Source organism: Copidosoma floridanum, unplaced genomic scaffold (genome assembly GCF_036245765.1).
Source record: "Copidosoma floridanum isolate Cflo_tuat_1 unplaced genomic scaffold, Cflo_Japanese_pri ptg000009l, whole genome shotgun sequence".
NCBI lineage: Eukaryota > Metazoa > Arthropoda > Insecta > Hymenoptera > Encyrtidae > Copidosoma > Copidosoma floridanum.
This window is the reverse complement of record NW_028321886.1, coordinates 4,857,310-4,881,573: the sequence shown is the minus strand read 5'-3', so window position 1 is coordinate 4,881,573 and position 24,264 is coordinate 4,857,310. Positions and strand designations below refer to the sequence as shown.

At 36.3% G+C, this 24,264-nt stretch overlaps 9 protein-coding genes and 1 non-coding gene across 16 annotated transcripts in view; 5 read left to right on the top strand and 5 right to left on the bottom strand.

Moving 5' to 3' along the window:
- The window catches only part of RhoGEF2 (Rho guanine nucleotide exchange factor 2), a 36,159-nt gene extending 30,363 nt beyond the window's left edge, over positions 1-5,796 (top strand). For 5 of the 6 annotated variants that reach the window (XM_089589690.1, XM_089589689.1, XM_089589691.1 and 2 more), the window contains 7 exons: positions 1,105-1,433; positions 1,528-3,126; positions 3,213-3,392; positions 3,482-3,696; positions 3,772-3,928; positions 4,015-4,067; positions 4,164-5,796. In XM_089589690.1, the coding sequence (XP_089445816.1) occupies positions 1,105-1,433; positions 1,528-3,126; positions 3,213-3,392; positions 3,482-3,696; positions 3,772-3,928; positions 4,015-4,067; positions 4,164-4,280 (2,650 nt within the window). In that variant the 3' untranslated portion in view covers positions 4,281-5,796. The remainder of the gene's footprint in view (positions 1-1,104; positions 1,434-1,527; positions 3,127-3,212; positions 3,393-3,481; positions 3,697-3,771; positions 3,929-4,014; positions 4,068-4,163) is intronic. The other variant, XM_089589687.1, reaches the window with a different exon arrangement.
- Positions 5,797-6,345: 549 nt separating this feature from the next.
- On the top strand, positions 6,346-7,477 carry LOC106641069 (uncharacterized). The gene is made up of 4 exons (XM_014355297.2): positions 6,346-6,525; positions 6,601-6,845; positions 6,912-7,058; positions 7,129-7,477. Exons 1-4 carry the CDS (start codon positions 6,436-6,438, stop codon positions 7,265-7,267), a joined length of 621 nt encoding a protein of 206 aa, XP_014210783.2. The 5' UTR covers positions 6,346-6,435; the 3' UTR covers positions 7,268-7,477.
- A 127-nt stretch (positions 7,478-7,604) lies between these two features.
- LOC106640618 (uncharacterized) lies at positions 7,605-8,970 on the bottom strand. Its single transcript, XM_014354715.2, has 3 exons — positions 8,818-8,970; positions 8,132-8,409; positions 7,605-8,062 (listed from the first exon to the last, which is right to left on the bottom strand). The coding sequence occupies exons 1-3, from the start codon at positions 8,876-8,878 to the stop codon at positions 7,730-7,732; spliced, it is 672 nt and encodes a 223-aa protein (XP_014210201.2). The 5' UTR covers positions 8,879-8,970; the 3' UTR covers positions 7,605-7,729.
- Positions 8,971-10,075: 1,105 nt separating this feature from the next.
- Fis1 (Mitochondrial fission 1 protein) lies at positions 10,076-11,880 on the top strand. Its single transcript, XM_014355868.2, has 4 exons — positions 10,076-10,183; positions 10,683-10,892; positions 11,085-11,190; positions 11,248-11,880. The coding sequence occupies exons 1-4, from the start codon at positions 10,076-10,078 to the stop codon at positions 11,334-11,336; spliced, it is 513 nt and encodes a 170-aa protein (XP_014211354.2). The 3' UTR covers positions 11,337-11,880.
- Positions 11,881-11,960: 80 nt separating this feature from the next.
- LOC106640610 (B9 domain-containing protein 2) lies at positions 11,961-14,314 on the bottom strand. Its single transcript, XM_089589742.1, has 4 exons — positions 13,916-14,314; positions 13,608-13,844; positions 13,356-13,527; positions 11,961-13,264 (listed from the first exon to the last, which is right to left on the bottom strand). Exons 1-4 carry the CDS (start codon positions 14,312-14,314, stop codon positions 11,961-11,963), a joined length of 2,112 nt encoding a protein of 703 aa, XP_089445868.1.
- Positions 14,315-14,363: 49 nt separating this feature from the next.
- On the bottom strand, positions 14,364-15,064 carry LOC149375246 (B9 domain-containing protein 2-like). Its single transcript, XM_089589562.1, has 3 exons — positions 14,977-15,064; positions 14,631-14,891; positions 14,364-14,542 (listed from the first exon to the last, which is right to left on the bottom strand). The coding sequence occupies exons 1-3, from the start codon at positions 15,062-15,064 to the stop codon at positions 14,364-14,366; spliced, it is 528 nt and encodes a 175-aa protein (XP_089445688.1).
- Positions 15,065-15,546: 482 nt separating this feature from the next.
- Mlh1 (DNA mismatch repair ATPase Mlh1) lies at positions 15,547-18,458 on the top strand. 2 transcript variants are annotated; one of them, XM_014354754.2, is made up of 7 exons: positions 15,547-15,868; positions 15,950-16,149; positions 16,223-16,653; positions 16,725-17,586; positions 17,661-17,724; positions 17,802-18,000; positions 18,125-18,458. In XM_014354754.2, exons 1-7 carry the CDS (start codon positions 15,683-15,685, stop codon positions 18,307-18,309), a joined length of 2,127 nt encoding a protein of 708 aa, XP_014210240.2. In that variant the 5' UTR covers positions 15,547-15,682; the 3' UTR covers positions 18,310-18,458. The 2 variants fall into 2 exon arrangements, with proteins under 2 accessions (XP_014210240.2, XP_014210233.2); XM_014354747.2 differs by having other exon boundaries at positions 18,079-18,457.
- Roe1 (grpE protein homolog, mitochondrial Roe1) lies at positions 18,457-20,030 on the bottom strand. The gene is made up of 3 exons (XM_014355857.3): positions 19,729-20,030; positions 18,861-19,365; positions 18,457-18,788 (listed from the first exon to the last, which is right to left on the bottom strand). Exons 1-3 carry the CDS (start codon positions 19,812-19,814, stop codon positions 18,681-18,683), a joined length of 699 nt encoding a protein of 232 aa, XP_014211343.2. The 5' UTR covers positions 19,815-20,030; the 3' UTR covers positions 18,457-18,680.
- A 142-nt stretch (positions 20,031-20,172) lies between these two features.
- On the top strand, positions 20,173-21,913 carry Rpi (Ribose-5-phosphate isomerase). Its single transcript, XM_014355847.2, has 6 exons — positions 20,173-20,426; positions 20,513-20,573; positions 20,996-21,111; positions 21,211-21,344; positions 21,405-21,546; positions 21,614-21,913. Exons 1-6 carry the CDS (start codon positions 20,358-20,360, stop codon positions 21,800-21,802), a joined length of 711 nt encoding a protein of 236 aa, XP_014211333.1. The 5' UTR covers positions 20,173-20,357; the 3' UTR covers positions 21,803-21,913.
- A 215-nt stretch (positions 21,914-22,128) lies between these two features.
- On the bottom strand, positions 22,129-22,201 carry TRNAK-UUU (transfer RNA lysine (anticodon UUU)). The gene has a single exon. It is a non-coding gene; the product is annotated as a tRNA-Lys (tRNA).
- Between the last annotated feature and the right edge of the window lie 2,063 nt (positions 22,202-24,264).

Here is a 24,264-nt window from a genome sequence, read left to right as displayed (position 1 = left end):
ATGTACAGTGTAACAGCGACCGACGAAATTTCGTGTCCGCACAGACAAATGGAAAATAAAAAAAATAAAAAAATTTACCCTTAGTTTTGGGAATCCATGAATAAATAACCTTTACCATTGGCAAATCCATTTATTCGCCCGCCCATAAATTCACAACGAAACATACCCACGTGCAGTATATGTGTAGGTATAGGTTTACCAATAGGGGAGAAAACAAGAGGGAGATCGAGCTTGGATGGTCTGGGGAAGATAGCGCGCCCAGATTAATGGGAGGGTTCGTGTGATAGGTATACCCAGACACTTCTCCTAATACTACTAGTGGACGCGACTTGGCTTTTCCCCGTTTACCTGTGAGTTGGGTTTCCAAGCTACGATGATTATCGCTAATTTATATCGCTGGGGATGACTCCGTTGTTTTGCGATGTGAAGTATTCTTCTTCGGGTCGTACCCTTGGTCTGGCTAACATGTTACATACATGGGATATTGCGGGATTTGCGTGTCATCCATACATACATGTGGCTGTTACTATTTACGACCTTTGACGCACGCGTGACTAATTTAGTGGTCGATTGATTAGGTTCATATTTAATTGAACAATTTTCGAAATATCCTCTGTACGTATGATTAATTGAAAAGTTCGCGTTCGCACCTATTACGTGGAAACAGCTCGATCTAATATGTCTCACTCCGTAGTGAACTACAAGTTCTTAATAGTGGAAATTTTCAGTAGGAAAAAAACAAATACTTTTCGTACTGCATAATTTATATTCGCTGCAGTTGAAAGAATTTGATAAATTTGTTTTTACTTTACCGTAAAATATTGTACATTTAACAAAAGCCTAGCCTTTTTTCTCTGGTTTTCTATATTATTTGCCGTATTTCATGAACCATTCAGTATTATATGTAGCATGTAAAGGCCATGTCAAGACACGTAACTGGTACAAGTAATTAAATGATGTATATACAACAACAACAACAAAAATTTATTTGTAAAAACAAGTACTAAAACGAAAAAATTTTTTCCTCTTTTTTTTTTTCCTCCGTGTGTGCGTACATGTGCATGTATACATATGATGCCCGTTTATGTATACGCATCGGTGTAGGTACATATATAACTTCTTTTTCAACAGCGACTGCGACGCGAATAGCAGTGCCGGTGGCGGCGGCGGAGGCGGCGGAGCCTTCCCGGGCAACTCGGCGGGCAGTTCTTCCAACAGCAGCCTGTCGACGCGCAGCCTCGACAGCCCGAGCACGAGCCTCGAACAGGTTCACTCGTCCGGGAGCGCGACAGCTGCCGCGGCGAGCGCCGCCGCCTCCTGGGACAGCGACGTCGATGTCGAGCCTGATCCCCCGGATTGGACCCAGGGCGTGTCCGAGGACGTCCTCGCCAGTCTCGGCAACGCCGAGAAAAAGAGGCAAGAGGTCATCAATGGTCAGTACTTGTGTTGTATTACATCTGTAATGATATTCATGCGCGCCGAGCAGGTGTGGTACTTACTATAAATACCCGTAATGATTCGTTGCAGAACTGTTTCACACGGAACGGTCGCACGTACGGGCGCTCAAGGTCCTGTCGCAAGTCTTCCACAAGCCGATGAAGAACGAGGCCGTCCTGGCCCTCGACCAGATAGACCTACTCTTCTCGAACCTCGACGAGATGGTCCAGATCCATTCGCAGTTCAACCAGGCGATGAAACGCAAGCGCAAGGAGAGCCCGCTCGTCGCCGACGTGGGCGACCTTTTGCTCGAAATGTTCGACAACGAGCCGGGTGAGAGGTTCGAGCTCGCGGCTTCGAGGTACTGCGCCAAGCAGCAGGTCGCACTGCGCGCACTGCGCGAGCAACGTCGCAAGGATCCCAAGCTCAATGGCTTTCTGAACGAGGTCGAGGCGAATCCCATGTGTCGGCGGCTGCAGCTCAAGGACCACTTGCTCACGGGCATGATCCGGCTGACCAAGTACCCGCTGCTCTTCGAGAACCTTCACAAGTACACGCCCGTGTCCAACGAGCGCGAGCGCAAGGCTGTGCAGCGTAGCCTCGAGCGTAGTCGCGAGATCTTACAGCGGGTTAATCAGGCGGTGCGCGAGGCCGAGGATTATCACAGGCTCGTCGAAATGAAGCGCCTCATCGATCGCGCGGCTTTCGACAAGGTCGACCATCAAGACTCCGTGAAGGAGTTTGCCGATTTCGACATTACCAAGCACCGGCTCATCTACGAGGGTCCATTGCAGTGGCGCGTCGTCAAGGCCAAGCCCGTTGATCTCCACGTCGTTCTACTCGACGATTACATCATTCTGCTGCACCGACAGGACGAAAAGTACGTCCTTAAGTTTTTCAACCAGATGAACTCGCTGCTCAGTCCCATTGTCAGGGTCTCGACGGTCCTCGTGCGTCACAACGCCGTCGACAAGAGCTCCCTCTATCTCGTCAACACGGCCCAAAAGGGCGCACAAATCTACGATCTCGTTGCCTCGTCGTACGAGGAGCGTCAGCTCTGGTGCAAACACATCTCCGAGACGGCCGAGGTGCACAAGGCCCGCGACCGCGAGGCCAGGCGCCTCATACCTCCGAGCTCCTCATCGGGCGATCTGAGCGAAGTCAATGAGGACCAGCAACTCCTCCCTGAGCCCGTACCGATCGCCCAACCTGTCAATCAGCAGCAGCAACAACACCAACAGGTGCAGCAAAACAGCAATGAGGTGTCTCGCCCGAATGACAAACCAGAGCAACTGGACAAGGAAACGCCAACGACAGCTGCCGCGCAGCAACCACAGACAGAATTAACAGACTCAGCGGCAGTCGCCTATAACGACAGCAGCTGCAGCAACAGCAGCGTTGAACACGACGATGAAGAAAGAGCTACAGCGGCAGCGGCTACGACGACGACGAATGCGGTGGGCGCAGCGGCGAAGCCTGTGTCCCCCATCGAAGATGCCGGGACTTCCGGCAAGAAGCCCGAGCACAACGGAGCACGGGCAACGGGCGCTGCTCCCATTGTAGGCACTACGAGCACGGGCGAGCCCCTGATGATGGTCACCTGCACGCAATGCTCGCTCATTGATCCCGTTGAAGTTTGCGTGGAAGAGAGGCCCGTTCACATTGCCGAACCCGTTTTTACACCGATCGGTGAGTAAATTATTAAGAAATATCGGCGCTGTTGCTCTTTTTTCCCCACGAACCCGTAATTCATTTATTTCGTCCTTCTGTTATAGAATTACTTCGGCGTAAGGACGATGTCATCAAACAAGCCCTACTTGAAAAACAGTCCATTGTCGAAAACATTCTCAATATTTCAAAACCAGACGCCGAGAGCGCGCCCGAAATAACGCCCTCCAGTCTTCCAGTCCTTGAAAAGGAACCCGTTGAACTCATACTCTCAGCAATCGGTCAAAGTAAGTTTCTTTGAAAAATGATGCGACTACATTGGTCAACTTATTTTTCCCATTTACTTGGATAATGCAGTCATTCAAATTATTTACAGCTAATCAATTGATCGAGCTGCTCAATTCAGCTCTAACGGTAAGCGAGACGGAGACGGTGCTCGCTACGCAGAGCGCAAGCCCAGCCACCGTCGGATGTGAGGCCACAGGGTGTCCAGCACCGCGAACTCATCCCCACAGACTAGAACCCACGGTTCCCGTTGCAACGCTACAACCGATTTGTAATACCTTGACGTCACAGTTATCGCAATTGCTCGTCAGTATTAACATTACTTGCGGATACTTGTACGGTAATGACTGAATTGAGACTGATGATTATTTTTATTTACAGAAAATTGTCAAAGAAAGAGACGAGGAAAGAGAAAGATTGCGCAAGGAGTTTCGGCGGAGCCGAGAACGTTTGCATGCGATTGACGCCAACGTTCAACGTCGAGAGACCACAGAGGTTAATTTTTCACTGCCAGAGAATGCAGTACAAAATGAACAAAGTAAGTTGACTCGTCGATAAATACCTTTAAATAAAAATAAATTCGATTGTCTTTAAAAATACTAATTACTTTGAAATTGTTTGCAGTAGCAACTTGTGAATCAAGCCAGGACGCATCCAACGATGGAGCGGATAAAGAAGTATGTCGAATTACTAATGATACGTTCAATTTCGTAATTAAAAAAAAAATATATATATATTCATGACATGTGCCTTTGTGTTGTATGTATCTTTAGATTTTCGTTGATGCGCAAAGCGATCTAGAGGCACCGCCGGCGGCGACTACAGTATCAGCAACAAATGAAGTTAAGGTCTCGTCGGATAACGAGGTCATGGGAGACAGCGTAGGTTGACGTGTCCGGGCTTTTTCCTTGAATCGCAGACCCGATGCATTTGTTAATGCGTTTCCACGATTCTTCGCCCAGTATCAAAAGTGCGCGCAAAGCATGAGACGGACGAAGAATAAAAATTAAGAGAAATAAATTAAAAATAAACACACAGACATACATATGCTCTGACAAAAAATAAATAAACACACAGGTGGGGTAGAGTAAGAATTTTAGACTATCTTTTTATTTACCGAAACTTAGCTTGCTAATGATTTCGTGCAAGGAAAAAACAAAAACAAAATTTTGTGGAACATAATGCATTGCCGTAAAAAAAAATAAAAAAAAAATAAAAAAAAAATCAATTTTTCATATGTAACCATTTTTTGTACGTGACTGCGGAGTTAGTGAGCTTTTGCAATTTGACATGGCGAAGACACATTTATCTTCCTATTTTAGAATACAGAATTTATACAAAGTGCCTTTTTTTTCTACACAATTTTATACTGAGTATAATACACATTCGTATGAAGAATGAGGTTTGATAAGAAGAATTATACATGTACCAGAGAAGCCTTACGACTTTCTCAGGAAAAAATGTTAGGATGTAGAATTTTAAATTTTCAAATACATTCATACTAACGAATCTTTGATTCGTGTTTTAGATATTAAAATTTATATACCACCTGAATCATTAAGATTTTTTTATGTAAAGTATATACAACATACAACTGCATTAGTACTTGCTTATAATGATCTTCAGTAACGAACATAATTGAATTCAAGACTTGAATGCATTAAGATAGACTGTATTTATGTTGAAAAAAATCAAACATTAGTTAGTTCCTTATTGAACGATTAATAAATTTTTGCTATTCTCTTGTTAAAGGTGCTTTTTATGACCTTGGATTATTAAATCTACTAAGCTTGTTACATTTTTTGTTGACCTTATTAAAAAATCTAAAGCCAAATTGTCTTGCATATTCATCATAAATATTTATACATAAGAGAATCTCGATTTTCGAAATGTAAGCACGAAATCATTAGACGAGTGGTAAATTACACACAATTAACACAATATTCCATATATCATTGAAGCAAATGAAATAACTATGCAAACAAATATTCTGAACGTATTTATGCATAAAATATAAGCGATGAAAATTTATAAATTAAAAAAAAATGTAGTACATGTATAAAGAATATTTAATGACGTAGTGTTATAGTGGCGACTATTACTATTATTACTAGTTATATATGGTTATTACTATTACTTGTATTATTATCATTATTATCAACGAGGTATTACCATTTATCTGGATTAAAAGCTCTCATTGAATGGAAATGAACTTTGACAGTGTATTTATGTACATTTAAAAAATCATTGTATGTTTTGATACATTTTTTTTTTCAGTTTTGTAATTTACATTGAGTTTTTACAATTAAAAGTATATTAATATACCTTTGAAACATAAAACAGACTAAACATTTTATGTACCATATACAATCATACTCTTGAATAAATCCAGATCTTCACAGATAATACATGAGTTTTCATAATTTTTTCACCACACATCCCTCCTAATTGTTATATCAGTTACTTTCAGAATGTTTGATAACAATAATTTTAATCGAATTAATTCGTAACCAGTGAATTTGATGGTGTCAGCAGAAATCATTCTAGGAAAAACATCCAATAATCAGAAGAATAAGATAACTATTTTTTCACAAATTTATCGATCATTCCATTAAGCTGGAAACTAATACGTCATGAAAATAGCAGGATATCTGTTTTCACTGAATTCTTTATTTTTGATTGCCTTATAATACTATTTTAAAAAAAAAGAAAAATTTAATGTTGCAATTACTTTTTTATAATGACATCTCGTGTATCGACTATCAGAAAAACAAACTATTTTTAGTTTGCTGTTTGACCGTTTGAACTCACTTAGTTTTTTTTCTAAATCGAAAATTATCTCAAAAATTTGTTCAAGATAAGAGAGAATAGATAGATCATGGCCTTGACCTTGTAAAAAAAATGTAAATACTTCACTCACACACTTATTGTGTGTACACATGTAGAGAGATTTTTCATAACCTAAGACCTTAAATTAAAATTTAATCATGATAGAAGTTATTTCATCAAATGTACCAGTTAGTAGTAGCAAATTAGACAGCAAACATGTTGAAATCTACGACAAAAAGTCTCACAGAAGGAAGAATTATTCTAGCCAGCAGTTCGCCCAGGAGACGAGAAATATTGCAAAATTTGGTTGGTATGCAGAGAGAACAACACTTTGCCTGATAAGTATATTTGTAATATTAGAAAATTTGATCATTTTTACAGGGAATCAAAATCGAAATTATTCCGTCAACTTTTGATGAAAACTTAAATAGGAGTAATTATAAGTGTCATGGGGATTACGTTGTTGATCTGGCAACACACAAAGTCCAAGAAGTGTATGATAAATTGAAAGAAAACAATGATTCTAAGACGACACTGATTGTTGGAGCTGATACGATTGTTACCCAAGGAGATTTAATTTATGGAAAACCTAAAGATAAAAACGACGCGATCAAGATGCTGTCAAGGTACATGAAACTTTTTTCTGTTACTCCTAGACAACAATAATAGCAAATATATATTTATTTTTCCAGTTTAAATGGAAAAAAGCTTATAGTTTTTACTGGTGTCTGTTTGAAAACACCAAAGAAAGAAGTAAAATTTTGGGATTCCACGGAAGTTAAATTTGGAAATATATCTGAAGATCAAATTCGAGCTTACGTCGATACTGAAGAGCCACTGTAAGTATTTCTGATGAAATCATGGAACTGTTGAGTGTAAATGTATTGAGCTTCTATAACTTTCTTTAAGGGACAAAGCTGGAGGTTTTGGAGTACAAGGGGTAGGTGGATGCTTAGTGGAAAAAATAAATGGAGACTTTTATACAGTTGTGGGGTTGCCACTTTATTCCACAATAAAACATTTGAACAAATTATTTGCTGAAGCATGATACTGTGAATAAGGAATAAACGAAATGTTGGATATGATCCTGCAAGAGTACAAATAGTCATTTGTAAATATTACATGGTTAATAATGTGTTACATAAAACATACACAGACTACATAATATTGTTATTTACGTCTATTGAAATTAGTCACGCAATAAGCATTTAAGTAAATTACGTTTTTTGTTCTAGAAGTAAAATTAAAAGCTTTGGTAAAACAATACTTAACATTTTTATTTAAAAAAAAAAATCCGACCTAAAAGTATATAAATATATATCTTCCAACTGATTATTCAAAAATAAATATATATAATTTTATGTATATGAAAATACTGTTAGAAGTTGATGACTCTCATTTTTTTGTTTTTCTCCTAAATAATAAACTAGTTTCTTTCATTACATTTTTTTTTAAATATTAAACTAGATTCTTTAGATTTTCATGATAAAATCGAAATTTACTTTGCTAATTAAAGCTGCTTATCTTTTGAATTGTACTTAAACCATTCTTGAAAATACTTTTCAAGGTATGTACACGGCCGGCAAGCATCTGGCCTCTCGATTATTATAGTACAGGATTTGTGTCTCCATCGATTGCTGTAGTAATCCTTGTATGCAAATTTCATCAGCTCCAAGTCTTCGATGTCTTTAACCGATGGACCACCTTTACAAACCATCATATTTAAAATTTCGACAAAAGAATCCTCAAAGTCCTCTTTTGTATTGTCTTTGTCCAATTTTTTCTCAACAACCAGCTTATCTAACACAAAAGCCTTGAATGTTAGACTTTCTGTCAATATGACCTGCAAACAAAGAGCCGGATTTACCATTTGTAAGTATTAACAAACTGCAGATTTGTGGCCATTACTCACCTTCTTTTTATATGAGGGTGGCAAAGACATGTCAAGTAGCGTCATTTCTGACAGGACAATAGCTCTATTAGGAGGTGGAACTCTGTGGATTCCCCACGAGCGATTGAACAGTGTCAAATCGTAGGGTCCATCATAGAACAACTCAAAAAATAGATTTGCTTGAAGAGGAGGTGGGGGAGGCAATATTGTTGTTTCAATGATTTGCAAATTTTTAGTTTTCCCATGACATTCTTTTTTTGCTGGTGGTGTATCTTCTGTATTATTACTGTTTTCTTTTTCTGAAAAAGAAAAAAAAAAAAAAAAAAAATTAAATACTAATACAAAAATTTTTTTAAGAAACTAGTGTTTACACAACAAAATGCGTTTCATGAACGGAATATCCAAGACAAATATACTGTAGCTAGTATAAATAGCAACACACTTGGCATGGATACTGTTTATATTGATCCAATAGGGCATACATCACAAGAGCAGCGTACAGTCCCATTAATTAATTAAGAAATTGTCAATCATCCCGTAAAATGCTCATGCAAAGGCGTAAAATTGTTTTCAACTGGTTCAAAATCTGATGGTATTCAAAAGAAAGAGAAAAAACAGCAAGACAACAACAACATCAACAACTGAAGAATGCACCAATCCAAGTAGGGCAAGCAACATCTAAGAAGCTTCAAGATGTATCCACCTACTTTGAGGTTCAGGCTCCGACGCCTCCTGGGGCTCACTTTTGACCTGGGGTTTATTCTCCATCCTTAGATCCACTGTAGTTTCAAGAAACGCATCGAGCGCCAAATCGCGACCACCTGTTTCTTTTATTGCGTTCGGACTTTTTTTTTTTTTTTTTTTTCTCGTCACGGAAAAATATCAAGCGTCTCTTGGCTAACTGCGCGTCGCACTATGCAAGGCGTCGGTCCTCTTATCACCAAAGGACCTTGGGTTGCGCTGTCATGCCGATTTTCGGGTGATTTTTCGGATTTCCCGATTCGCGGTTTAGCGATGCGCGCAGCACACGCGGTTTTCGAAGGTTGAAAAAAAAACGCGCGCCGCGCCTCGACGATAATAAAAACAAACCCAACCTTATCCGGAAAGCTCCTCTAACCTGACCTCTATGTTGCATTTGCTGCAAGCAGTGCAAGCTGCCAAGCTCCCTGATGTGTATGACGCGATGCGCGTTGTTTGCTTTTGCTGCCGTGTCCCTGTGTGTGTACTTGCGTTACATACTTACTAGCTTACTACCTTACTACTAGGTACATCTACATGCTACATATATAGGTATAATTACGTAACCCCTCTCTGGTCTGGCTTGCAAGTGGGTTGCTTCGATTGCATGCCTACTCTGCTTTCTGATCGGAGGGTTTGGCGGGATTTGGATAAAAAAAATAAAAAAGGAGCGCCATCAAGATGAAGGGTGATGATGAACAAGGCTCTGTTCGGAAATGATGCGTTGGTTAAAGTATTAAGTTGGTACCTACCCCCACCCTGGATTAACTAACTGACCGTGTATTGCTTTAACTTGCCGCAAATAGCACAAACAATGTTTAATTTTTATTTTATATTCATAAAATTAGTTGCGGCTGGTTTATAATTGATAAAATGGCTCTAGGGCCTAAACTGCCGAAAGCTCTCCTTCAGAATTTTAGGGCCACTTTTTAGTTCAGAAATCTGCAACGCTAGATGGCGCTGATCCAAATAATAATTACTACTTGTAGTAGAGACATGTAATCGATTATAAACCAGCCGCAACTAATTTTATAGATAGAACATCAAATGTTTACGTTGTTTGTGCTATTTGAGGCAAGTGTGCAATTTATCTTTTACCTGAAAATCGACCTGAAAATGTACATATATGTATGAAGTTTAAATATATATATATTTATATATATATATATATATATATACGTATTTAACGTAACCTTACCTCTCTCCTCTCTCCGATCTCTCTTTTTTATGCTCTCATTCATTTGCGTTTCTCTTTTACATGCGGCTGCAGTGTGTGAAGTAAACGTTAAAATGGAGGATGTACTGGACGAGATCGTTTCCTCTGAGGATTTGAAAGTGAGTTTTCAAGAAAATTTTATCGTCCCTTATTGTTTTCACAATCTCCTACAGTCTTGTACATTGTTTTACTTTGTCGGGTGTTTTAAAATATTTTCCGTAATAACACATCATTTTGTAAAGCTTCTTCAAAGCTACAGATTGCAGATTTCGTTATTTGTTTTCTTTTTCCTACTACAACTATAGAAAAGAGCTAAATCACTAATGACAATCGCATTTGTCTGTAAATTTATGGTTTTTTTTTTTTTTTAAGCATACATCCAATTGATTAACTAGAGTATTTTTACATTCTCAAAGATGAGTCTCTGTGCATAATTTCGTCGATGACTCATTCCCAAGAGCTATTGCTATAACAGTTCTGTACTTACACGTCATAGCTGTCAAAAGCTAAAAAATTGCGTCAACTTTATATTGAGCTCGTATTAAATTGATCATTTGTAAAACATATCATTTAAAGCTGTATTATTGGGAAAAAGTATAATTTTAATGTATTTTTCAGAAATATGAGTGTATGTACAATGAACAGCTGCACAATGGGTCAGTAGATCAAAAGGCACAGTTTCAATATGCCTGGTGTTTGGTGCGGAGTAAATACCCAGCAGACATCAGGAAAGGTATTATGCTTCTTGAAGATTTGTATGCGAATAATGGTGAAAGTGAAAAAAGGGACTCTCTATACTATCTTGCCATTGGTAATGCGAGGATAAAGGTAATTATTATATTTATTATTTTATTATTATATTTCCTTGCCTTGATTTATTACTTGATCATTAAAAAATTTCATGCTTCCATTGTCCTTAAGATTTTTTTATCATCTACTCATTACCAAGAAAATTTTTGCGTTATTAATAGTCATTCAATCAGCTAAATAGAGTTTATTGAAGTGGTTTATTTTCTTTAGGAATATTCACAAGCATTATCTTACGTTCGCTCTTTTCTTCAAATTGAACCTGGGAATACCCAAGTACAGCATTTGGAACAGATTATCAAAAAAAAAATGGATAGAGGTATGTTAAAATAATAGTATCCGGTATTTAAAAGTTTTTAACTGTCGGCTCTTTCAGAGGGACTCAAAGGCATGGCAATAGCTGGAGCTATTGTAGGTGTAGCCGGTATCTTAGGCATTGGGTTTGCAATGGCAAAAAAAGGTTAGATTATTGAAGAAAAAATGTGGGATTTTTTTTTCCAACAAAAAAAAAAAAAAAAACAAAGAAATTCAGAATCATTGTAACTGATGATCGTGGCATTTGATTACAGACAGGAAATAGCTATACCTAAGTTATATTATTGGTTATCAGTTGAGATGTTGGATCTTTGCTTTGACTTACACCTGTATCTTTTTAATGTCGCTTGTCATCATCGACATTCCACTAAGTATTAGAAAACCAATGTGCTGTGTGTGAAATCCTTTTTTTGTATGCTAATGTGTAAGGAAGGTCAACGTGAAATTATTTTAAACTTCAAAAAATCTCCAAGTGATTTTTGAAGTTGTAAAAAAAAAAAAATCAACATTTTCTAAATGTACATAAGTTAACTAGTCATCCTCAGCTAGCTTAAAAATGAAATAGTCTAGTAAAAGTTGATGAGATCAAGCTAGTAATAATTTTCCAAATATTTATGTACCAGAAAAAGATGTAATTACTTTTTAAGAGTTACATATTATTTATAATAAAACAACTGTTTTCCAAATTTCAAAATGGTTTTATTATTTATTTTATACATATTGAAAGTACTTTAATCGTGTAAAATTGAACACAAATGTATTTCAGTTATATTTTTATACAAAATCATACAAATATAATATACTAAAAATGGTGTAAAAATTATAAAGTATTCTATTAGACAAAGTGGGCACACACGATTTCGATTGACTTAAAAACGGATAGAAAAAGTCATAAGGTAAACTTATATCTAAATTAGGTCCACCAGCAATATAATACCTTGTAGGCTTGGAAACATCATGAAATGATGCATAATTGACCAAATCCAATTGCAATGTGTCGATGCAGTTTTTACTATTGTACGAAGTACATTTTGTCCATTTTAGATCGACTTCTTGCGAAAATGTCACACCTATACCCAAAATCACGTGGTTATTATTCGTACCTGGTTTGGATATTAATGAATGTACTATGTCAAACGCAACCGAAGTCACCAATCCTGAACACTGGATCTCGTTATTTATTATCTGAGCAGTTATTACATTTTGAGGAATTTTCTCAAAAAACATTTTGGCCCAGCTGCCGATATTACTATCCGTGGCATTACCCGATTTTGAAATGAATTGTCTATTTAAATTTATCTTGTCAAAATTTTTCATCATCATGAAGTTGACAAGTGTTTCAAACGTACGATTTTGCAGCTTGATGCAAGTTGTTGTCGAAAAATTGCTAGTTTTGACAGTAATGGAACACTTCAGTTTAACATTTTCTAAAAATTTCACCGAATATCGCTTAACTTCGTTACACACGCCGTTTCTATCTGCCATTGGCAAAGTTAAGTGAGGATGAGTTGTGTTGAAAACTATATACTTTACGACTGTATCATCCGTTTTATTTTCCATTTGGGTTCCAACAAATATTGGTTTTCCCTCAATATAACCAGGATTTCCGCTTCTTTCGAAAATAAACGAGTTGTTGAGTCCAAACCATTTATACAACACTTGAAAGTCTTGTTTAAAATCAGCAGATACGTTTGCTAGATGTACATGAGCCTCAATATGTTGAATACCGTCACTTCCACTGTGATAAAATGTGTATCTTGCTTTTTTTACTACATTATTGCACACATTTTCTCGGCAGAATCCTTTGAAGGTCATGTTCGTTTTACAAAGTTTAAAAGATTCAGAACAGTAAAACACATTAGTAGAGCGACAGACGTTGTTAGGACAATCTTGTGATAAATACTGAGTGTTAAACTTTGAAGGTAGAGCTACGACAGAGAAATTGCCAAAATTAATTGGAAAAAGAAATAGATTGTCATTGTTGAGATTAGTTTGATGACAAGATGTTTGCCAGTCTTCAAGGTATTTCACAGTCTTTTTAAAATTGCATCCTCTTCCGAAACCAGCTTGTGGGAGCTCTAATAAAGAATATAAAAATTAATTAAGTGTACCGACACGTAATTTTAGTTGTAAACATTTTATTATAAGGCTGAGAAAAAAATTTTTTACCGAACGGTAGCAAAGAGCTTTTGTCAATCTTCCATATCGTATCTCCATGTCTGAACACATTTGAAAAATTGAATTCTTGATTGACAATTTTTTTAGTCTCAAGTTTCCATTTAAATTCAGATGGTCTATTATTAGTTATAACATTTCTTAAACTTTTTTCATCGTCAATTTTCTATGAATGACATTTAAATGTAGATTTAATACATCAGTTTTAGTTTTAAGATAATTAATAAAAATTTAAAAAAAACTTACCAAATGGCTGGTCAAACTGTACATTGGCGGAAGATTATCAGATGCTATACAAAATAAACTATCGACAACTTTTTCCAAGATAAATCTCGTTTCGTTATGCCTGAAAAAAGGTTTCTGATGGCAGGACCACATATCTTTTTCCTTATTAATATCACGATCAACACAGTGAGAAAAAGTTTTAAGATGAAAATCTTTACAATCTAAGTCACAACAACAGTTTATGTCACAAACATCAATCTAGAAAAAAAAAAGAAAACTAATATTAAAGGCCAACAGCTTATTCCCGATTAGTAGTATTCGAAACTTACAGTTAAATCACAATTGCAAAATTTTTCTTTTGACCTCTCTTCCAGTGCTTTTTGAAGTTTCGGTGAATCGTTATTATTACTTGGTTCAGCATTCTTTTTATTTACAGGGTTACTCTCGGTGGTTACAGAAACCGGCTTTTGCGTGGTAGTTTTTGTACTTCCAGGAAAATTAAAAATACCTTTGGTTAATTCTTCAATATTTACATCGTCCAAGTCATCTTCGTCGCCATTCCCGTTATTATTTCCATTTTTCATAGGATTAGCCGAAACCGTAGCATTCGCGCAAATAGTACCGTTCGAGCAAGAATCGTCATTCGTATCTCCTGCCTCGTCCCCAAATATCGCTAGTACGAATGACAACGAGTACAAAATTAAAACTAGTTTTCGGATTGCAGCCATGGCGAGAAGGGGGTTTGCAAAAAGATCGTTGAATTGCCTATCTGTTTGGTCATAAGTGGCAGCCAAACTTGTCGAAATTCCTAACGAGCACGTAAAGATCTATTTTAACGGTGCCCATGCTTTCGGTGAGCAATTCGAATCTGTCATCTGCATTGACCAAAACGTCCGGTGATTTCAACTGCAGAGTCGTGCCTAAAAATTTATCCTTCAGCCTGTCCTGCCAATCGCCTGAAAAACCATACGTAAAGAAAAAAAAAAGAAAAAAAAGAGAGCTCAAATTGAAACGGATATGAGTATGTGGGAATATTGTTCATACCAATGGGTTTCCAAGTGTGGCACTCGAGGGAATGAAAGCCGGGCTTTAGAGGTACAGTACAGACACCGTAGGCGACAAACAGGATCCTGTTGTAACTGTCCCGGCAAAAAACTTGCAGCAAAATCTTAGGCGAGCCTTGAAGCGTCTGCGTGGCAAAGTGCACGTCGATCGGATGATCCCAGACCGGCTCGTTGGCGTACGCGTCGAAGCACTCCTGCGTCTGTCCCTCGGCACTGCCGTTAATTATCTTCCATCCGCTATCTGCAACACAAACGTCACCGAAAAGCAGCTTTTAAATTGAAAAGTGGAAAAAAAAAAAAAGAAAGAAAAGGGCCCCATGTCTTGCCTGTGGAGCAGCTCCATTTGCAGAATAAACGAGGCTGGGGAAAGTTTCTCGACGACGCGATCGTGCCTATCAGGTGCAATTCGGCCATCGTAGTGTGATCGATGCCGAGGTCGAATTGTTTGTCATTTTCAGCGGCTGAGCGTCGTCTTGGCGACGGGCCGCGCTTGCAAGCGCTTCATCATGCGTTTTTTCAAATTTAAAATCTCTTTTTTACTTGCGCGCGCATATCATCGGCGGGATTTCAAAGAGAACATGCAGGAATTTAATATATTTCGCTCTTATCATGCGAGTGTGCTCGTAATGGTCAAACTAAACTGATAATTCGCATGTACTTGGATGAATAATGTAGTTACGAAGTAAACTTTTAATATAAAAGTCGGGTTTGCTGCTTCAACGACTCTCTGTCTTTTTGGCACGAACCTGCAAACTCTGTTGATTCGCCTATGACGGTCGGAACGCGACAGAACAACTCGCACACGTGGTTTTGTACGATCCGGCGGACCACATGTATACACGAACAAACCTACAGTTGTGAAAAAAAACGCGGGCGTTTGTTTTGATTATTGATCATCAAAGATTGTTTTTCCAGAGTGTCGAGTGTTGTTTTTCAACGGCTACAATTGACAGGAGGATTCGGGCCAGTCGAAGGATACCGTCGTTGCTGTTTGTTTTAAATGACAATGTGCATTAGTGGTTGAAATTCAAAATGAGCGAGACACATACTCCTGGAAAAATTCGGAAACTCGACCAGGTGGTCGTCAATCGCATTGCCGCTGGCGAGATTATCCAGAGGCCGGCTAATGCTCTGAAAGAGCTGATTGAAAACAGTCTTGATGCGAAATCAACAAATATTATTATTTCCATAAAGGATGGAGGATTAAAATTCTTGCAGGTGTTCATCAAACAGTTCGTCTATCTCCGTTTGCTTATCTTCATTTAATTTCATTTTCTTGATTACGTTTTCTCGTTCAAGATCCAAGATAATGGAACTGGTATAAACAAGGAGGACCTGGATATTGTCTGTGAACGTTTTACTACAAGTAAATTGCAAGATTTCAATGATCTTAAATCCATTGCCACCTATGGCTTTAGAGGTGAAGCCCTGGCTAGTATCAGTCACATTGCCCAGCTTACTATAACAACAAAGACAGATAAAGAAAAGTGTGCTTACAAGTAAATAATCGAGCAAACTATTTTTTATGTATTTAATAAATAAATGTTATTTTATCGGAAAATGTGTTTTCAGAGCGTCGTACGTGGATGGCAAATTAAAAGCACCACCTGTTCCTTGTGCCGGCAACCGAGGAACAACAATAACGGTAGAAAACTTATTTTACAACGTTGCTACGCGCAGAAAAGCCCTCAATAGCGTACATGAAGAGCACACAAGAATAAAAGACGTTGTAATAAAATATGCTGTTCATAACGCGCATGTGGGTTTTACTTTCAAAAGACATGGTCACTCAACGGTTTATGTTAAAACTCCCTCTGCATCTACGAAAGTTAACAACATAAAATCTTTGTATCCTGCTGAAGTTGCTCTAAATCTGTTTGAGGTTGAATTGGAAGATACTATGTATAAATTTAAATTACATGCCATCTTCACCAGCGCTAGTTATGCAGACAAAAAAATGACTATGCTGCTGTTTATCAACAATCGTTTGGTTGAATCTTCGAGTGAGTTATCAATTTTTTAAATTATTCTTAATACATCGTGACAAGTTAAAAACATTTTTTTGTACTTTCAGTAATGAAAAAAGTCATCGAAGATATGTACACTGTATATTTACCTCTAAAAAAACATCCGTGGTGTTACATTTCATTACACATAGATCCGCAAAACATTGACGTTAATATACACCCAACAAAACATGAAGTACGGTTTCTCCACGAAGATGCGATTATTGGAAAAATCAGAGATGCTATAAGCGAGAAACTCCTTGATAATAATCACTATCGAATTTTTACCCTGAATAATGCACCTCCAAAATTAGAGTTACCTAAGGAATTAATGGAACAAGTTTTGTCAGACGATTTTGAAGATAACCAGGACAAACCAAAGAAAGTTCATGCTAAAGATTTTGTACGTACGGATGCTGCTGACCAAAAATTAGATAAATTCAATTTTACGATCAACAGTGCCGAAATAACTCAAATCGCTACAGATAAAAATAATGAAGTAAATGATTATGAAGTTGCTTCATCAGATTGTCAGGCTCCAGATGTATCAATACAAATTACCAATGCTAATGAAGAAATAAACGATAAGGACGGAACAGAAGTTACTAAGGATTCAGAGAAAGGAGAGTTGGAAAAAAATGATACTCTAACTGTAGAAAACGACGAAGAAGCTGATAAGATGGATAAAAACGATCCACATTCACCTGAAATCAGACCACCTGTTCACTTTAGATCATATTCTGTGAATGAAATTCAAGTTGAGACAAAATTATTGAGTGTACTAACTTTGAGAAAAGAAGTAGAAGAATCATATCATCAAGGTTTACGTGTCGTACTTTCAAATTTAATTTTTGTTGGATGCATTGATGAACACTCAGCATTGATTCAAAGTGGACCTCAATTATACTCGTGTCAAACGAAAAAACTTGCGTAAGTTGTTGTAATATCGTTACCTCAAGTCTCACATGATTACAATTCTGGATCAAATTTTTATTCTGTTACAGAGAAGATCTTTTTTATCAAATCATGCTCTATGATTTTGCAAATTACGGTGTCATAAAATTTACTGTAAGTAAATTGATGAAAAAAAAAAAAAAAAAAAAAAAAAGTAAAATATATTCTTCTTTGCAATGTACTTTTCATAGGAGCCAATTCTTATCAAAGACTTGGCTAAACTTGGTCTCGAATGTGAAGAATCAGGCTGGACTGAAGAAGCAGGGGACAAAAATGAACTAGCTGAACGAGTGCAAGAACTATTGTTGGAGAAGGCAGATATGTTGCGGCAGTATTTTTCAATATATATTGATAAAAAAGGACGTCTGAAGACTTTACCCTACTTGATAGGTATACGAAATCTTTATTCATTACTAACAAATTTATATTTTTTTAAAATTGCCAGTTACATTTTATTACAATTTTCAGAAAATTATTTTCCAAGTCAAGCCGCAATTCCTTTCTATATTTTAAGATTGTCAACGGAAGTTAATTGGAACAAAGAAAAGCCTTGCTTTCGTGATATATGTCGAGAAACTGCGAGATTATACAGCCATATCGATACTACCAATGATTCATGGAAACACGTTACTGAATTCATTTTGTACAGTGCAATCAAGGAGAGTCTTTTGCCACCTCAGACTTATTTTCAAGATTTGACCATGACAACTTTGGCTAATTTACCAGACTTGTACAAAATCTTTGAACGCTGCTGAGCTAGATGATCCTTTATTACGTGATATTAAAATTGTATATTTATTGATATGTTTTGAGTAGAGGTGTTTGTATAAATAAATCTAACATTTGAAAAAAAAAACAACCGATTTATTCATTTTGCGACACCATTTAACCAGTACTTATTGGTTTCGTATTTTACAACAAATAGAGTCTGACTTAATGTACATAATTAAATATATTTTTAATGCCTGTGAACTCACAGATTATCGTTGCAGTAAGGTAATGTTTAGTTACATTAAAAATTTCTTTTAATTAAATTTTAACGTGTATTCTGGTGATCTAGAATACTAACTTTAACCTTTAGCAACACCAACAAGTGCTGGTCTAACTATTCTCTCGTGCAGCTTGTAACCAATTTTCGAGACAACTACGACTGTTCCTGGTACTTTGCCTTCAACTTCCTGCAAATGTAAATAGAAACTAATAATTTGAAGCAAAAAGTAAAATAACTTGTATTCTGTATTCTGCATTACCTGCTGGAAGAGAGCTTCATGCTGATTGGGGTCAAATCTTTCATTGAGAGGATTCACAGAGATTAAACCATGCTTTTTGAATACTTTGTGAAGTTGTGCTTCAGTCATAGTCAAGCCTTCATAGAGGCTTTTTAGGTGAGGATTTCTTTCCGTGATTTCATCCTTTGGAACACTTTCTGTGGCTTTACCAAGGATATCGGCAACGTCCAGTAGATCCTTGCAAAATCCTTGAATCCCAAAGATTTTTGCATCTTCTATCTGTTTTGTTAATCTCACTCTCAAGTTTTCACTATCAGCCAATGCTCTTTTGTATTTATCATTGAGTTCAGCATTTTTTTCTTTTGATTCTGTCACTTCTTTTGTCAACGATTCGACTTCTGACTTCAACTTCTTCTCATTTTCAGATAAGTTTTGTTCATTATTTGCTTGATTGCTTTCGTTTTTTTGTTCTGCTGCTGTGCTTAAGTTATTTTTTAGTACAACATAAGAAGAACACCTTGTTGGCCTAAAAAAAAAAAAATTGTTTTTCGAAGAGAAATATTGTAAATAAATGTTGTAATCTGTTGCTATAAGAATATTAGCAGACGAAATTCAATGGATGAAAAAGTAGAGAATACAACATCAAAATTGCATCAGATCTCACTCATAAAATTTTTTGCCTATACTAATGGCTATAGGTAGGTATCGTGATTAGAAAAATTAGGAAATGAAAAATTATAAAAAAAAATTATTCACACTAAATCCACAACTGGACGATCTCTGTTAGATAACACTTAACCTTAAAACTTGATCGATTAAGATGCAATGTAGTGTAATCGGTTAATACTGTTTGCAATGACAAATATTGTTATTTGTAAAATTACTTTACCTCAAGATGTTTTTGTTGGTTTGAAAAATCCCTTCCATCGCAATACGGGCGAATTTAACAGTAACCGGCACTGTAAACGATGTCATAACGTCTGCTGAAGTCACGAGTGTCACAAATCACAAAAGTTACAAAAATAAGATGATAAAGTGGTGTGCACACATATACTATAGTATTTCGATTCAAAAAAGAAAATTCATAACAAAAAGATCTTTTATAGCAGATTCATCATATGAAATAGAAATGTTAGTGAAACACGATTAACGCGACACGCGAGCAACACGCTATCAACTCCCGTCTCTCCCGTCGTATTATCAGTTCCGTGTTAGGGGCTTACTTTTTAATTCGAAATCAGCCACGCGAGATGGCGCTGATTGTAAATTTGAATGGCGCTATCTATAGAAACGATAACTAAATAAATATACCAGTGTTGTTTTGTTTCGAAAAAAAGATAAGAGCATAAAATTCGGGGAGCCAACCGCGCGACAACTCATTAAAAAATTTAGTACATGCTCGGCTGACATCAAAAGTTATGGTGTAAACTTAACGATTTGCGATAGCAAATAATAGCAAGCTTCGTTCCATTTCAGTGGTTTTTTAGAAGTTTTTTGAGGAGAATAAACGCCTTCAGTATGTCGAAAATATCATTGGAGAGCGCGAAAAAAGTCGCAGCTCACCGAGCTGTTGACGAATATGTTAAGGTATGCAATTTACAATACTATTATGTTTATTTTATTTGCCGCGAATCGATTGTTGATTTTAGTTGGATTTTTCCGCTTCATTTCAGGACAACAACGTGATAGGAATAGGTAGCGGCTCTACGATTGTTTATGCCGTCCAAAGGTTAGGTGAGCTTTCGAATTTTATAAACATTTTACGATGACAGTTTCAAGTGTTAAGTACTGTACTATCCGCTATAAACATATGCTGCGTTTTATGAACTTTTTACATCTGATTCTTCCTCATAACATATATGGACTCTGAAATTAATGGTGTAATATTTGAAAATGAGTATTGTATGTTGTATACTCATATTAGTCATTACTTATTACAATCATACGATTTCTCATTACCGATTAAATAATCTGTAATATGGTGAGGTTGTTCATTGTAAAACATATTGTGACTTGTTACTCTAAAACAATAATTTAGTACAATCTAATATTTATCTACATAATTTACCTTAACAATAATCATATCAACATTATACCTGTAATCCAAGTTCTCACATGTGAGATATGTACATTAAGGTATATGTCAAATTCTTTAGCTGAGCGTGTTAAAGAAGAGAATCTCAATGTTGTCTGTGTACCAACATCATTTCAAGCTCGTCAACTAATAATTAACAATCATTTAACATTGGGGGATCTTGAAACTCATCCCAAGGTGAATTAAACAATCTTTAGTTGAACAGAATTTTTTGCGTCCCACAATAAATTATTTTTCTATTCAAATTCAAAAATCTTTTGACCTACTGACTTGCAGTTAGACTGTACCATTGATGGTGCTGATGAAGTTGACTGTGATCTCAATCTTATTAAAGGGGGTGGAGGTTGCTTGCTGCAAGAAAAAATAATAGCCTCTTGCACCAAAACTTTCATTGTTATTGCAGATTATACGTAAGTTAATTTTAAGTAAAAATTAAAAGTGAAGATTTTAAAAATAGTCATGTTGTTCAGAAAAAATTCACAAAGGCTTGGTGAACAGTACAAAAAAGGTCTTCCCATTGAAGTTGTTCCTATGGCTTATGTTCCTATTATGAGGAAAATTGAAGATGAGTTTGGTGGTGAAGTTGAATTAAGGATGGCAAAGGCTAAAGCTGTAAGTTTCAAATCAAAATATCGTCACTAAAAATAAACCGTATTTAAACACTCCTATAACATTATAGGGTCCAGTAGTGACAGACAATGGAAATTTCATTCTTGATTGGCATTTTCCTGATAAAGAAACTGATTGGCCATCAATCAATCAAAGACTGTTGTTGATTCCTGGTCTACTAGAAACAGGCCTTTTTGTGAAAATGGCACAAAAAGTGTTTTTTGGTATGCCTGATGGAAGTGTTAAAGAACAAGTGTGATATGCATATCAAGTAAAGTGAAAAAAAAAAAATGTTTTGAGGAAAAAATTAAAAGGAAAATCGAAAATAGTTTTGTATTTGTGACTATTTACATCAATAACTAGATGGACTTGGGTCATATTCTATTATGTTAATAGTTTCCATTAATTTATAAGTATATAAATGTTATAAGAGGTGTATTTACATTTGAACAAAATATATATAAAAGTTTTTAACTCAGCCTTGTAGTGCTTTCGACATTTCATCCGAAAAAAACCTTTAAAAACACACCAGTAGAGTATTGCAAACATATTAACATTGCAAAATATCAGAAATAGCAAAAGATGCGCCCGAATAGGGACTCGAACCCTAGACCCTCAGATTAAAAGTCTGATGCTCTACCGACTGAGCTATTCGGGCAGCTGATTTGCTCCAACTTTATATCACAATGTAGTTACAGGCGTTCAGCCAAAGTGCCAAGTGAGGAAATTTCTTCATATTTTAGACATAAGATAAGAAATATTCAAACACCTTTGCTGACCGACTGTTGTTTAAATAGAAATCACTGATGTCTCCTTAATGACTTGTACGATAGATACAATGACCAAGTATTATGCATGAAATGAAACAGTAAATTACTAGTGGTGTAAACGACCAATGGTTGGATGATCAATAAGTATAAAAAATAACATCAAAATAGCTCAAAATCTGTTGCATACACAAATACATGGATTGTATGTATAGTTGAAAATAAGCTCGCAGCAGGGTATAGGGCTCTGATGTGTTGTGTTTCCACCTTTACACATACATACAATATGAAATGGTACCTACATGACTCTTTATTTCGCTTTTGTTTACCCCTACATGTGAGTATTCGTTCCTTTGCTCAGCGCTAAGTAGCAAAGACAAACAGGAGATTTCGTACTTGCACGAAATTGACGAAATAATTTTTTTTTTTTTTTTCCATAACATTTGAACTAGATCCGAACTTTGAAAAAGTTGTTTGTATCAATTCAATTCATGTCGCTGACCTCCTTTGACGACCTTAAAGTACACGCACAAATACAATATTTGACGATCCAGAGTGTCCACTGTTGTTTCAAGTGGAAAACTATTAATTGGTCGCTGCACATCCTACATTTTTTTTTTTTTTTTTCGTCTCTTGCATATACGTTTCTAACAACTTATGCTGGAAGAACTGGTCATTAATTTTTAAATTTTATCACTTACAGTCTTTGAGCTACAAAACAATTTATTAAGGGGACAAAAACTAAGAAAAACATAACTTTTGCGTGTATTTGAAAGCATAATATACTTGCACCCGAACCAGTTTATATAATTCATACGCTTTTTGAAATTAAATGGTCACGGTAAAATTTTGCGGAAAAGGTACACTTAGCTATTAAAAATTTTCTTCCAACACAGTTTAGACAGAGAGAGACTGTCTACAATGTGTTTATCAAATATGTTGAGTAATTTTTGAGGTACCCCCCTGATCCCCTCATAAATTATTTAATGCAAAAACTGTACACGTAATAATACAAGGAGTATCTCGTTCAGCTTTTTGCTCTTGACATATACGCATGGCAATCATCATCATACTTGGGCGCTGATGACATGTATGCAGGCGTGCACTTCATTATTTACTTCACGTAATATCCCATCATTGGATGCAAATTGAAGGAAATAAGCCGTAGGTACTTATGTGTAATGCACTTGTTATCCGTGCGTTATATCCAAAAGCGTATTTTGTGAGAGTAAAATTTTTTTTACCTCATGCACCCCTTTCATTTCACAATTATTATGTTTAAGAAGAAAAACTACATGAGCGGAGCGTAAGGGTGGTATGGGGGGGGGGCACCTATTGTCATCTTTGTTATCTCATAGGCTCGTACTCATTACGATTTGAGTACCAGTGAGGTGATAAATTTATTGGTATGGTTTACTCGATTTTAGGTCAAATACGTGGATATAATCAACAGGAATTTTTTAAAAACTTTTATCGAGTGATTTTTTGACCTTCCAAGGCATCTGTACAGCTGTAAAACGATGATTTTTTCGTACTTATATTTTTAATAAATAAAAAAAAAAAATGTATTTCAAAGAAAACCAGTAGCAAAACAGGTGGTGCAATCTGGAACAGATAAGTATCTCGAAAAATATTGCTCATCGACCATCATCAAAAGACATAAATCAAAATGCGAACAAACAATATGTCGGCCCATTCTTAATACGTGTAAAAAAAAAAGCATAATTGATTACAAAAATGTTTTTACATTCACAAGTTATTAGCAAATGACCAAAGACTAGAAGAAGAGAAAAGAAAAGAAAAAATAGAACTATTGATAATTTCCAGCAAATTTTTTAAGATCATGAGTTTGGGTTAAAAGTACGCTCAATTGACTAGAGAGTAAAGTGTGTGCCTCGTTAAATAAAGTGAAAACCCGATGAGACAATTAGAAACGTTAATTAATAATAAAAAT

Bases quoted from the DNA above. Each gene is read 5' to 3' on its own strand.
- LOC149375246 (XM_089589562.1), bottom strand. From the start codon at position 15,064: ATGGCCGAATTGCACCTGATAGGCACGATCGCGTCGTCGAGAAACTTT. The intron at 14,892-14,976 runs GCAAGACATGGG...TTTGTGTTGCAG, and splicing joins CAAATGGAGCTGCTCCACAG to ATAGCGGATGGAAGATAATT. The intron at 14,543-14,630 runs GTATGAACAATA...ATGGTTTTTCAG, and splicing joins CCACACTTGGAAACCCATTG to GCGATTGGCAGGACAGGCTG.
- Rpi (XM_014355847.2), top strand. From the start codon at position 20,358: ATGTCGAAAATATCATTGGAGAGCGCGAAAAAAGTCGCAGCTCACCGA. The intron at 20,574-20,995 runs GTGAGCTTTCGA...CAAATTCTTTAG, and splicing joins TTATGCCGTCCAAAGGTTAG to CTGAGCGTGTTAAAGAAGAG. The intron at 21,547-21,613 runs GTAAGTTTCAAA...ATAACATTATAG, and splicing joins GGATGGCAAAGGCTAAAGCT to GGTCCAGTAGTGACAGACAA.
- LOC106641069 (XM_014355297.2), top strand. From the start codon at position 6,436: ATGTTGAAATCTACGACAAAAAGTCTCACAGAAGGAAGAATTATTCTA. The intron at 6,846-6,911 runs GTACATGAAACT...TTATTTTTCCAG, and splicing joins GCGATCAAGATGCTGTCAAG to TTTAAATGGAAAAAAGCTTA. The intron at 7,059-7,128 runs GTAAGTATTTCT...ACTTTCTTTAAG, and splicing joins GTCGATACTGAAGAGCCACT to GGACAAAGCTGGAGGTTTTG.
- Mlh1 (XM_014354747.2), top strand. From the start codon at position 15,683: ATGAGCGAGACACATACTCCTGGAAAAATTCGGAAACTCGACCAGGTG. The intron at 16,654-16,724 runs GTGAGTTATCAA...TTGTACTTTCAG, and splicing joins TCGTTTGGTTGAATCTTCGA to TAATGAAAAAAGTCATCGAA. The intron at 18,001-18,078 runs GTATACGAAATC...TACAATTTTCAG, and splicing joins GACTTTACCCTACTTGATAG to AAAATTATTTTCCAAGTCAA.
- LOC106640610 (XM_089589742.1), bottom strand. From the start codon at position 14,314: ATGGCTGCAATCCGAAAACTAGTTTTAATTTTGTACTCGTTGTCATTC. The intron at 13,845-13,915 runs GTAAGTTTCGAA...TTTTTTTTCTAG, and splicing joins TTTGCAATTGTGATTTAACT to ATTGATGTTTGTGACATAAA. The intron at 13,265-13,355 runs GTAAAAAATTTT...ATTCTTTATTAG, and splicing joins AAGCTCTTTGCTACCGTTCG to AGCTCCCACAAGCTGGTTTC.
- LOC106640618 (XM_014354715.2), bottom strand. From the start codon at position 8,878: ATGGAGAATAAACCCCAGGTCAAAAGTGAGCCCCAGGAGGCGTCGGAG. The intron at 8,410-8,817 runs GTAGGTGGATAC...TTTCTTTTTCAG, and splicing joins GTCGGAGCCTGAACCTCAAA to AAAAAGAAAACAGTAATAAT. The intron at 8,063-8,131 runs GTGAGTAATGGC...CTTTGTTTGCAG, and splicing joins CACCCTCATATAAAAAGAAG to GTCATATTGACAGAAAGTCT.
- Roe1 (XM_014355857.3), bottom strand. From the start codon at position 19,814: ATGACATCGTTTACAGTGCCGGTTACTGTTAAATTCGCCCGTATTGCG. The intron at 19,366-19,728 runs GTAAAGTAATTT...TTTTTTTTTTAG, and splicing joins ACCAACAAAAACATCTTGAG to GCCAACAAGGTGTTCTTCTT. The intron at 18,789-18,860 runs GTAATGCAGAAT...TTACATTTGCAG, and splicing joins ATGAAGCTCTCTTCCAGCAG to GAAGTTGAAGGCAAAGTACC.
- Fis1 (XM_014355868.2), top strand. From the start codon at position 10,076: ATGCTCTCATTCATTTGCGTTTCTCTTTTACATGCGGCTGCAGTGTGT. The intron at 10,893-11,084 runs GTAATTATTATA...TATTTTCTTTAG, and splicing joins TTGGTAATGCGAGGATAAAG to GAATATTCACAAGCATTATC. The intron at 11,191-11,247 runs GTATGTTAAAAT...CGGCTCTTTCAG, and splicing joins CAAAAAAAAAATGGATAGAG to AGGGACTCAAAGGCATGGCA.